Source organism: Heptranchias perlo, chromosome 12 (genome assembly GCF_035084215.1).
Source record: "Heptranchias perlo isolate sHepPer1 chromosome 12, sHepPer1.hap1, whole genome shotgun sequence".
Lineage (NCBI taxonomy): Eukaryota > Metazoa > Chordata > Chondrichthyes > Hexanchiformes > Hexanchidae > Heptranchias > Heptranchias perlo.
The window spans coordinates 53,872,571-53,884,725 of record NC_090336.1 but is presented as its reverse complement, the minus strand read 5'-3'; the positions used below and the strand labels follow the sequence as shown (position 1 = coordinate 53,884,725).

Below are 12,155 nucleotides of genomic sequence, written 5' to 3'. Positions count from 1 at the left end.
GCTCGACACCATCCAAGACAAAGCAGCCCACTTGACTGGCATCCCATCCACCACCCTAAATATTCACTCCCTTCACCACCGGCGCACTGTGTACCATCCACAGGATGCACTGCAGCAACTCGCCTAGGCTTCTTCGACAGCACTTCCCAAACCCGCGACCTCTACCACCTAGAAGGACAAGAGCAGCAGGCACATGGGAACAACACCACCTGCACGTTCCCCTCCAAGTCACACACCATCCCGACTTGGAAATATATCACCGTTCCTTCATCATCGCTGGGTAAAAATCCTGGAACTCCCTACCTAACAGCACTGTGGGAGAACCTTCACCACACGACAGCAGTGGCTCACCACCACCTTCTCAAGGGCAATTCGGGATGGGTAATAAATGCTGGCCTTGCCAGTGACGCCCACATCCCATGAACAAATAAAAAAAGATAAGCACTAGATCTAATATATAATCATCCCTGGTTACTTCATTGACATGTTGCGTCAGGAAACAGTTGTGCATATTTTCAATATTTCAGCTGCACCTCCCACCACAACAGAGGGTGAACCATCGTGCTAATGAATTCCAGGAAAATTAAAGTCATCTCATCATTTGAAGCTATAGAAATCTGCTTCCATTGTAACTCACCATATTCAGGTGTCTGACCTGGGGCTCTGTAACAATTATCAATAATTAGTTCCTGCCCATAAGCTTAGTCCACTTGAACCCGGATAGCCTCAGCTGTACCTAATGAGGCAAAATCAAGTTTCTCTCAAGCGGTTAGTTTCTTACTGATAAAATTCGCAACGCCATCTCCTCTTTGACCTATTCTATCCTTTCTGAATCCCTTGTAGCCTTTTAGGTGAATTTCTGTCCTAGCAGTTTCATCTAGCCACATCTCAGAAATGCACAAAATATCTAATTTTTCCAAGACAGCATATGATTGCAGTTCTAACAATTTGCTTCTAACATTCCTCGTATTTACATAGAAACAATGTAAAGGTCTCATCTGCCGTCTTGGAGTTATTTATTCATATATGTCACCTACCTGGTTTAAGAGTATTTTTAGAATCTATGCAACGAGCAAGGTCGATAAAACTATCTTTAAACATATCTGCACTATCAGACCATGCTGATCTACTTTAAATGCTCGCTAAAAGATTGGGTATGTTAAGCACAGTAGAGATCATGTGATGGAAATGAAAGAACAAGGCCTGAAGGTATATGGCATCATGCAAGACATACAAATCCAGCAATGGATTAACAGGAAACAAACTACTTACTATAAGGTATGCTGAAAAATAGAATTTAAGTACGATTGTCAGCAAATTGCATTAAAAAGTTAACATACATACTTAATAGCAAATACAGTGAAGGAAACAACTTACTTGTTGAGAAAGATCACTCTGCAGTTGTAGAGGGCATTTTTGTGCATGACTGGCCTGCATTATAGGATGAAGATGGAGAATTAAAACCAATTACAGTGAATCTTAGCTTATTCAACTCATTTCTAATTATTTTTCAATCTTGTAATTTGAAAACGAATGACAGAATCTCCAATCCAGAAGATCATTTTTAACTTCATATCACTAGTATTATAACAGCTACGCAACCATTCAAATAAAATAATGAATTAAGACAGTTGACTACTTATCATCACTGTTGTGACATATTTAGGAATCAAATCAGTTACCTACAGGTTCAGAGCAAGAAAACAAAAGTCAGCCTTTATGTGGGCCATCAGCATTAAAAGATTACTTTAAACGAGTGTTACTGAAAGAGGCAGGATTCGAGTGTTGAAATCCCAGCCCAGAAGATCATGATTCATAGGTGCAAGAGTCTCTGCCTGAACTGACTAATTCCCTCCTTATTGGCCAACCGACTCTGCTGCATTCAGTATGGAAACTGAACTGTCTAGTGCCTTCCCAGCAAAGAATCATTATCTCACCCCTACAAAGGCCATGTTTCTCCCAGCGCAGAGAGCACACCAAAAACTCATCTCACCAACACTGTTCTGCACAGTGAGCACACTTTTTTTCCCTGCAAAACAACCTCTGGCTAAACACTGTCAAGACCAGCCACCCCATTGGGTTCTCGCTAGAAACTCTGTCCAATTCAATCTCCCTTCCCACCTGTTCTCTTAGGCCGAATCCAACAGTCTTCAACCTTGGTGTCTTGTTCACTGCTGAACTATGCTTCAAACCGCACATCCAGTCCATCACCATGCCTACCTGCCTTCATCGCTACCTCACCCCAGTACTGCTGAAACTTTCATCCACACTTTTGACACCAACAGGCTCAACCTTTCCTGCCCTCTCCATTCACCACCTCAGTTCTCACCAAACCCTCCACCGCCTCCCTGTTCTCCAGCCCAATGATTACAAATCCAGCCATGCCTTGCCCCACTCTACCTCTGCAAACCTCCTCCATCCCCATGTGCCAGCCCATACCCTTCAGTTCTCCCACTCTGCGTTCCTTCATCGGTGGCAAAACTTTGGCCATCACACCCCTGCGCTCTGGAATTCTCTTCCTAGACCTCTCACTACTATTAAAAGAATCCTGAAAACCTATCTCTTGGATTAAAGCTTCAGTCACTACCCTAAACTCAGCATTCCCGCTCAATGTACAATCCCCTCATCTCACTTTGAAAAGCACCCTGGGGCATTTTGTTACTTTGAAGGTGCTATAGAAGTGTAAGTTGTTGTATGAGAGAGATTCCAAGGCAGTAACCTCATCAAGGGTAATCGTTCCAAACTGTTTCACCATCACTTTTCAGTTTGTGGTGTTACATGCACCTCTCAGACAGATAACCGCCCAACAATCACTGTGGCGTAATTTCCTCTTAACCCAGTTGATTATAGGGTTAAAGTTAGTAATTTCACCATGGAACAGTCGTTCAATGGGGAGAAGAGTGAGGAAATGTAACATAAGGATTTAACTTCAGCAAACTAGTTACTGAAGTCTTCCAAGTTTTGCTGATTACATCGGTTACGATTATTCCCTCATCCAAGACCTTTACCAGACTTGCTAGGGTAGAGATTACAATTAGTGCTACTCTGGTATGAACACAACATGCTTATATCACATTCCACTCTATGTTGTTTTAATTTGTTTTAATTCAGGCATTAACCTGTTTATTTTAAGTGGTTTAATGCCTGTGTTAAAATAACAGAGAGGAACTTGACATTCACCCCTCAAATCTAAAATCCCAGCTTTAATGGTATTGAGATCATTTTAATGTGATCTAATCAACATTTCTGCACTAAATGCACTCACATTCCTACATCACACATTATGTCTTCAGTGACTGGAGAGACCAAGAGTTCTGCCAGCATTTGAAACGAGTGAAGAAGGGTATCAGATTCCAAGTAGTGATCAGCACAGCCATACCCACTGAAAAGGAAAAAAACACACAAAATAACTTTTCTGAAAGAGAAATACAAGAGATGTTAAATAAGTACATCAAGTAGTTTACTTGTAAATCGATCTAAAGAGTCACGGTTTTCATCACTGGGTAGGGTAAGAGCCGTTAACAGCTGTGTGTCATTTGCCTCGTAATGCCATCATATGCATGCAACACATTGATGTGTGTTGACACAATGTGTTAAGCAAACAAAAAGACTGCATCCCCTTAAAGGGTGTTGCACAAAGTTTTTGGTTCGACTGTAAGGCTGGAGCCTTTATCGCAGCTCGTCACCGAAGACTGTTTGAGTGGCCATGTTCAGCAGCAGCTGAAAATATCCAACCACAACAGTGAAAGTATAGGCTATCAACCACATTCAAACAAGAAAAGTGTGCAACACTTGTTTACCTTCCAGTATCTGCATACAAGTCATAACCAAAACCACCGATATATGGTTTTCATGTAAAAATGGGTAGAATACGATCCCCATAGCACCAGTAAAAATCCAAGAAAATTCCACAATCCCATGTGGAGAGAGCAGAGGCACTATTACACATATATAAAAATTAATTAGAAAAGGAGACTGGCAAACAGCTAATGTTATTCCTATATTTAAAAAGGGAGGTAGAACAAACCCAGGGAACAATAGACCAGTTAGCTTAACAATGGTGGTAGGAAAGATAATAGAATCTTTACTCAAAGATGTGATAGAAAAACATCTAGAAAATGAAAATATAATAAAGAATAGTCAGCACAGATTTCAGAAGGGAATGTCATGCTTGACCAACCTTACTGAATTCTTTGAAGAAGTAACAGAAAGAGTAGACAAGGGTAATGCAGTAGATGTAATTTATTCGGATTTTCAAAAGGTCTTCGATAAGGTAGATTCATGACTAAGGTCAGAGCATGTGGAGTCAAGGGACAGATAGCAGAATGGATAGCAAGCTACAAAACAGAAAACAGAGAGTAGGGGTTAAGGGCGACTACTCAGACTGGCAAAAGATGGGAAGTGGTGTTCCACAGGGATCGGTGCTGGGAGCACTGTTGTTCACCATTTACAATTTCAAAATTTGCGGACGACACGAAATTGGGGGGGGGGGGGGGGGGTGTAGTTAATACAAAGGGAGAATGTGTTAAAATGCAAGAAGACATTAGTAGACCTGCAGAATGGGCTTGTAATTGGTAAGTGAATTTCAATATAGATAAGTGTGAAATGGTGCATTTTGGTAGAAAGAATAAGGAGGCCACATATTGCTTGGATAATAAGAGTCTGAACAGGTAGAGGAGCAAAGGGATCGAAGGGTAGAGATACTCAAATCACTAAAAGTAGCGACGCAGGTTAACAAGGCCATTAAAAAAGGCAGACCAAGCTCTGGGGTTCATTTCTAGAGGGATAGAATTAAAAAGCAGAGAAGTTATGGTAAACTTGTATATAGAACCTTGTTTAGACCAGATTTGGAGTACTGTGAACAGTTCTAGGCTCCACATTATAAAAAAGATATAGAGGCATTAGGGAAGGTGCAAAAAAGATTCACACGGATGATACTGGAACTGAGATAATAGATCTATCAGAAAAGACTAAACAGGCTGGGGCCATTCCTCACGTTTGGGTCTAGATGGTGGGTGCCAATTGCCAACTCAGCTGCAGAGGCATCTCAAGTCAATTTTGTCCTTATCTGATGTCCAGGTGCATGGGAATATCACCACCTCCAAGTTCCCCTTCAAGTCACATGCCATCCCAACTTGGACATATATCTCCGTTCCTTCAATGTCACTAGGTCAAAATCCTGGAACTCCCTACCCAACAACAGTGTGGGAGTATCTCTACCACACGGATTGCAGCAGTTCAAGAAGGTGGCCCACCACCACCTTCTTGAGGTTCACTAGGGATGGGCAGTAAATGTTGGCCTTGCTAGTAATGCCCATATCTTGAGAATGAATGTTTAAAAAGACTGCAGTACTTGTGGTCTGGGCTTACTGGGTAGCTGTCAGAGGTGGGAATCTGGGCTTCCCTTTCTGCTCTGCCACCCCAGCACAGCTTCATTAACTCAGCAGACTGGCGATTGAACCTGGGATCTTTCTAGCAGGTATAGCTCAGTTCCACAATACCTTTATCTACTGAGCCACAAAGGGATCGCTCAAACATTTTCAACTAAGCGTCTGATGCAGGAGACAAGTCCTGCTGAAGTGTTTTGCTGTTCAAGCGGGCAGAGGGATTCAAACACTACACTAACTTCACAAACATGTACTCCTCACATTTCATTTATTCTGAATTTCCATATAGAGCTTTTAGCAAGACAAGTTAATCGAGATGATTTTGTACCCGTTCATCAAAATATCACCCTCTCCACACATACTTCCAGGATCAGATTATCTGGTCATTATCACATTGCTGTTTGTGTAACCTTGCTGTGCGCAAATTGGCTGCTGCGTTTCCCACATTATAAGAACATAAGAAATAGGAGCAGGAGTAGGCCATACGGCCCCTCGAGCCTGCTCCGCCATTCAATAAGATAATGGCTGATCTTCGACCTCAACTCCACTTTCCCGCCCGATCCCCATAGAGTCCAAAAATCTATCGATCTCAGCCTTGAACATATTCAGCGACTCAACATCCATAACCCTCTGGGGTTGAGAATTTCAAAGATTTTCAAACCTCTACGAGAAGAAATTCCTCCTCATCTCAGTCTTAAATGGCCGACTCCTTATCCTGTGACAATGCCCCCTAGTTCTAGATTCTCCAGCTAGGGGAAACAACCTCTCAGCATTTACCCTGTCAAGCCCCCTTAGAATCTTATATGTTTCAAAGAGACCACCTCTCATTTCTTCTAAACTCCAGAGAGTATCGGCCCATTCTACTCAATCTCTCCTCATAGGACAATCCTCTCATCCCAGGAATCAATCTAGTGAACCTTCGCTGCACCGCCTCCAAGGAAGTATATCCTTCCTTAGATAAGATGTGGAGATGCCGGTGATGGACTGGGGTTGACAATTGTAAACAATTTTACAACACCAAGTTATAGTCCAGCAATTTTATTTTAAATTCACAAGCTTTCGGAGGCTTCCTCTTTCCTCAGGTGAACGTTGTTGGAAATGAAATCCTCGAAAAGGAGACCAAAACTGGAAATGAAATCCTTAGATAAGGAGACCAAAATGAAATCCTTAGATAAGGAGACCAAAATGAAATGAAATCCTTAGATAAGGAGACCAAAACTGTACACAGTACTCCAGGTGCGGTCTCACCAAAGCCCTGTACAATTGTAGTAAGACTTCTGTACTCCAATCCCCTTGTAATAAAGGCCAAAATGCATTTTGCCTTCCTAATTGCTTGCTGTACCTGCATGCTAACTTTTTGTGTTTCTTGTACAAGGACACCCAAATCTCTCTGAACACCAACATTTTATAGTTTCTCACCATTTAAAAAAATATTCTAGTTTTCCATTCTTCCTACCAAAGTGAATAACCTCATCTTTCTCCACATTATACTCTATCGGCCACCTTCTTGCCCACTCACTTAACCTCTCTCTATCCCTTTGCAGACTCTGTGTCCTCCTCACAACTTACTTTCCTACCTACCTTTGTATCATCGGTAATCTTGGATACATTTCACTCGGTCCCTTCATCTAAGTCATCAATAAAAATTGTAAATAGCTGAGGCCCAAGCACTGATCCTTGTGGCACCCCATTAGTTACAGCCTGCCAACCTGAGAATGACCAGTTTATTCCTGCTCTGTTACTACAGTGACCACACTTCAAAGGTACTTCATTGGCTATAAAGCGCTTTGGGATGTCCTGAGGTCATGAAAGGAGCAATATAAAGTCTTCCTTTTTTTCTTTTCTTACTTTACTCACCAGATTTCCAGTTCAGGTCCAAGCCTGTACCTTGCCCCTTTTGATTTTGCTATTTCGATACCTGCATATATTTAAATACAAAATATTTTTTAAAACTGAGAATATATTTGAAAACCTGTTTGTAGATTATTTAAACCTCTAAATTTAGGCAAACACAAAAACAAATGTGTTGTAAACGAGAATATATATATAAAAAAATCAGTACACTTCTATTTCAATTACAACTACTAATTTTGTTAAGGTTCAAACTCCATAAAACAGTGAGGAAACTGTTGCAATTTAACGATTTGACTACATGACAAAACAATAGTGAAGTGTGTCTTCACCGCAACGCCGTGGGCCTTGAATTCACCTTCATAATCCTCCAGTCTCAGCCATGTCATCAGTTCAAGGTGCAAAACAGAACCCATAAAGAGAACGGGAAAATTAAAACCACAGATGAACAGCCATCATTTAAAATATTAAATGACTCAGTAAGCTATTTGGCCTTTTTCCTTAATATTCCCTCTTCTATTTCTTCCCACTTCCAGGAAGCACAGTTCAACAGTGTTGGAATAAATATATCTCTTCGCTGTTAAGCTTACCCCTCTCTGCGGAAATTAACAAATTTCTCCCTGGTAATGATCTGATTGTCAACGTCATTTCTTCTTTCCTTCCCCCTCACCCCTGCCCTGGTGGCTGGTAATCTGAGTGAAACTGGCACAGATATTTCACACCACCACCCCCTACCCCCCCTGCCTCCCCACCCCCCCGAAGCCGAAGTGGAAATGTCAATAAAATGACTGCAACGTGTCTACAGGCCCTCTAACTTGAGAGCTCATTGTCGAAACACTCGTTGGAAGTGTGAATGCTAAATCCGTATGATATGGAAGAAAGATTGTACTAAAACATTTTAATATGTAACCTATGTTAATTGAAGGATATCAGACGAATTTTCCACCTTTCCACGAATGCATTTAGGGAAGTTCGATAAACACATGAGGGAGAAAGGAATATGTTGATATGGTTAGATGAAGTCAGGTGGGAGGAGGATCATATGGAGCATAAACACCAGCATGGATCAGTTAGGCTGAATGGCCTGTTTCTATCTACGTATCAGAGAATTAGATCGGGATGTACCTTTTACATTTAGAGTTTCACGATATAATGCCTGAATTAACTTACTTCTAACTGTCCTACATTACCTTGCCCAAAAGATATATTGATTACTAACCAAACCAGGTCTCAAAAGCATGACTACAGTACAGCACGCAGCGAAGAGCTGTTTAACTTTTACTTACTAGAGGCATCAAAGACTGAGTCAGACACAGATGTATTACTTAACACTATCTTAATTAGCAATACCTACCATATGGTAAGGATTGGCATTGATGGTTACAGTAAAAGTAAATTTAAGTTACTATTGTGCTTACATTGACTTACATTCTGATTTACATTAAGCATAGATTGACAGAATCTAAATCATCATAAGCACATTAACAACTAAGTATCAGAATATTTCAGTATTAACCACGTTTTGCTTAAATACACTCCAGCAAAGCAACATTCCACATCCAAGATTAAGGTATGGTTCATAGTTTAGTCAACATGCCACTGGTAGGCTTCCAGTGTTAAGGCTATCCTTTGGGTAGAGTGACCTTCAAAGCACTTCCCTTGGTAGCAGGTTGGTTACAGTGTATAGAGGTTTATAGCACAGAAAGAGGCCCTTTGTGTCTGTGTTGGCCCTCTGCAAATTCCATCTTCTGCCGTGATACTCTGATGTTTCCGCTGGGTTTCATCTGAAGCAAGTTGTCGTCCACAGCCACCAGCTTCTTTCTTTGGTCATTTTCTTCTCTGCATTATATTTTATCTATTGATTGATACACTGTTTTTTTCCCTCTGTACTTAGAAACTTAGGCTATTGAATTAACTGTTAGCTACAACAACTTGATCTTTCTACTTCCCTCAACTTTCAAAACAATTCTTCTGGAACCTTCTAACCCTCTTTTAAAACCTTCTGCTTTAGGTGGGCAATATCTGACATTTTTACCTTAAACTTCAATCCCACTTTAGGTGACCTGACTAATCAAAGTGACCAATTCAACTTTTTTGGTTATTTTCAAAGATGTCAATCAACTAAACTGACCTGTCATGGAAACTACCATTGCCAGATTTTAATTAGTTTCACAAAATACACTTGCATTATTTTATTCCTGCCTCTTTTCTCCAAACCTATAAATCACTACCAAAGTGTGTGATTTTGCAACTCTGCTAACATCCTCTCAAGGCCTCTTTATAATGTTATCAGCCCAAGGATCAAGGCATGTGAATGTACCTTAATTTTTTTCCTCATTAACAGGCCCAAGTCCATCCTGTTGCAAGTGTAGCAATGGCTACACCAGTGTATGTGTATTCAAATATTTAACCCTTTAACTTAAGTATCTCTGACACATTGTGGACACTTGGGGTATCTCACTACTGAATGTGATTTAAGGGCAGTTCTAATTGATGCTCCACATTACTTTCTCCCCCACACCAATAGATACACTTCCTTTCCTTGAAGAATGATAGTGTTGTTGCAAGAATGCATAAACAAGGTGGTAGTGGCAGCATATTGAAGCACCGACAGAAGTGTGCTGAAGAGTAATACAACACAGGCTGCCACTTCTGCCAATATGATGCATTCAAGATCTCAGCAAGACTATCGAGAGTCAAAACTGAGTGGAGGCCACACACTTCCCCACATGAGGAGAGAGTAATACACCTCCAAGCAGCAGCGGCAGAGACCTGGGGGTACATGTTCTCTCTTGACTAGTGTACAGATTACGAATATCTAAACGAAAAATGAGTGCACAGAAATGAAAACAGACACATATGCATGAACAGCTATATACATCTGCAATAAAACTATTGATGTTTAGGTTGTTACAATGGTACAGTCCTGAAACTGTTAAAAGTATTGTCAGTATATCAGTGCCGCTGGCAGTTCCCATATGATGGATCTACCATACTTTAGAAGATAAACTGCAGGTTTACGAATCCTGCAAGATGGGTGCGGTTGCTGGATCGCCGATACATAGAATCAATTACAATCCTGGAGGGGGCGGGAGAAAGACATATTTAAATTCTAAACAAGTATTTCCAAGTACAGTAATAAAAATGCTTCTGATTGCAATGGTGTACTATTGCGAGGTTGCCCTTCCTGTTATCCATTTAAACTGCATCGAGACTTATCCTTTAAAACTTACTTTTCAAAATTCTTTGAAGGTTTCCTTCAAAATCTAATGCCCACTGGTTCAGTGCGCAAGTCGCCAATGTCACTTTACGACCTAGCATTATGCAAAAAGACAACTTTTTTTTTGGTATAAAGTATACCGAAACTAGATTGATTATAACCTAAAGCACTGCGAACTCCTCCAATTGCTGCTATTGCCTTGCAATCAACTTCCGGCTTTCCTTCCGGGTCAGTTTCATCTTGTCTGATGCAGAGGGAGGTGGAGAATTGGCTTCAATGACAGATTGTCATTTCCATGTCATCAAATGTAACTGCTGTCGCCTGGGTTTATTACCATTTGCAATCTCTGCTTATTTAGTTTACTCTGTTTGCCGCGAGTTTAATCCCATCTGGCTACAATTTATGTGATATTTTTATTGCAGTATATTGACACAAAAAGACAAACTTTGCAGCTACCGCTTGTTCTACTACCTTTCTGCCCCTCGAATCGTGGCTGGGCTCATTTGGCATTTATACAATATTATACTTGTTCTGCAATTTGATTCGAACACAGAGCAAAAGAGTGATTTAAATTAACCAATTGGTGTAAGCCGTTGCTTTACATAATTAAACTATAAGGAGACACTGGGTTGCCCCAGAGTCATCAAACTAAAAACCTTTTTAGAGGGGCACAACTAATAAAGAACTTAAACGAAAAGAAAGGAGACTTATGAACTTAAATAGGAATATTATTTGCATTATTTACCACGCCTTTTAGTCCCTGCGGTGCCCACTGTTCGTGGAAGGCCTCAAGCATACCAGCAGACAACGCGTGCTCCTTCTCCAGGGCCGCCCGGGCACGGAGAATGTCACGGAAGAGAGACAGGCAGCCAGAGCGACCACCCCCATGGGCCACATCCAACCTGGACCTGTGGACCTTGGCCAGGCCCAGGAGCTGACCCGCAAGGAGGTCCTCTGACTTGCCTGCCCCCCTCCTCACTGGGTGGCCAAAGATCAGGAGCGTGGGACCGATGTGGAGCCAGAAGTTGAGGAGCGGCCCCTTCAAATAATGAAACAGGGGCCGCAACCTCCCACATTCGGTAAAAATGTGAAACATGGACTCATCCAGGCCACAGAAGTTACAGGCAGCCTGGGAGTCCATGAAGTGACTTAAAAACCTGTTTGACAGAACTGCTCCGGGTGACACTCTCCACCCCAGATCCCAATGGTGCAGGGGAGAATTTTAAAACCGTTGCAGTCTGCTCTCTATTTTTCATTATTTCCTTTAATATATTCTTTTGGGCTTACAACTAGGACCATGAATGGGCAGACAATCAACCATTAAGATTACTGGTGAGGAGCTGTAACAGCAAATTTCAGGAATGTGCACTCCCGCGGGGTAGTCTCAGCGCCCAGAGGAGACATATCGGGAAAGGCTGTGAATGCTGGGTCAATTGAAATTTTCAAGACACAGATTGATAGATTATTGTCGGGTATCAAGGGATATGGAGGAAAGACGGGTAAATGGAGATAAGGTACAGATCAACCATGTCTAATAGAATGGCAGAACAGGCTCAAGGGTCTGAATGTTCGATTCCTGTTCCTATTAGGCTGACACTCCAGTGCAGTATTGAGGGAGTGCTGCACTGTCAGAGGTGCAGTCTTTCGGATGAGATGTTAAACCGAGGCCCTGTCTGCCCTCTCAGGTGGACGTAAAA

At 41.6% G+C, this 12,155-nt stretch overlaps 1 protein-coding gene across 1 annotated transcript in view; it reads right to left on the bottom strand.

Annotated features, from left to right (window-relative positions):
* Positions 1-10,652, bottom strand: part of nadsyn1 (NAD synthetase 1) — a 64,886-nt gene extending 54,234 nt beyond the window's left edge. Inside the window, exons 1-4 of the mRNA XM_067994125.1 lie at positions 10,472-10,652; positions 7,245-7,305; positions 3,266-3,382; positions 1,378-1,431 (exon numbers count right to left, since the gene is read on the bottom strand). Of these exons, the coding sequence (XP_067850226.1) occupies positions 1,378-1,431; positions 3,266-3,382; positions 7,245-7,305; positions 10,472-10,559 (320 nt within the window). The 5' untranslated portion in view covers positions 10,560-10,652. The remainder of the gene's footprint in view (positions 1-1,377; positions 1,432-3,265; positions 3,383-7,244; positions 7,306-10,471) is intronic.
* Positions 10,653-12,155: the final 1,503 nt, after the last annotated feature.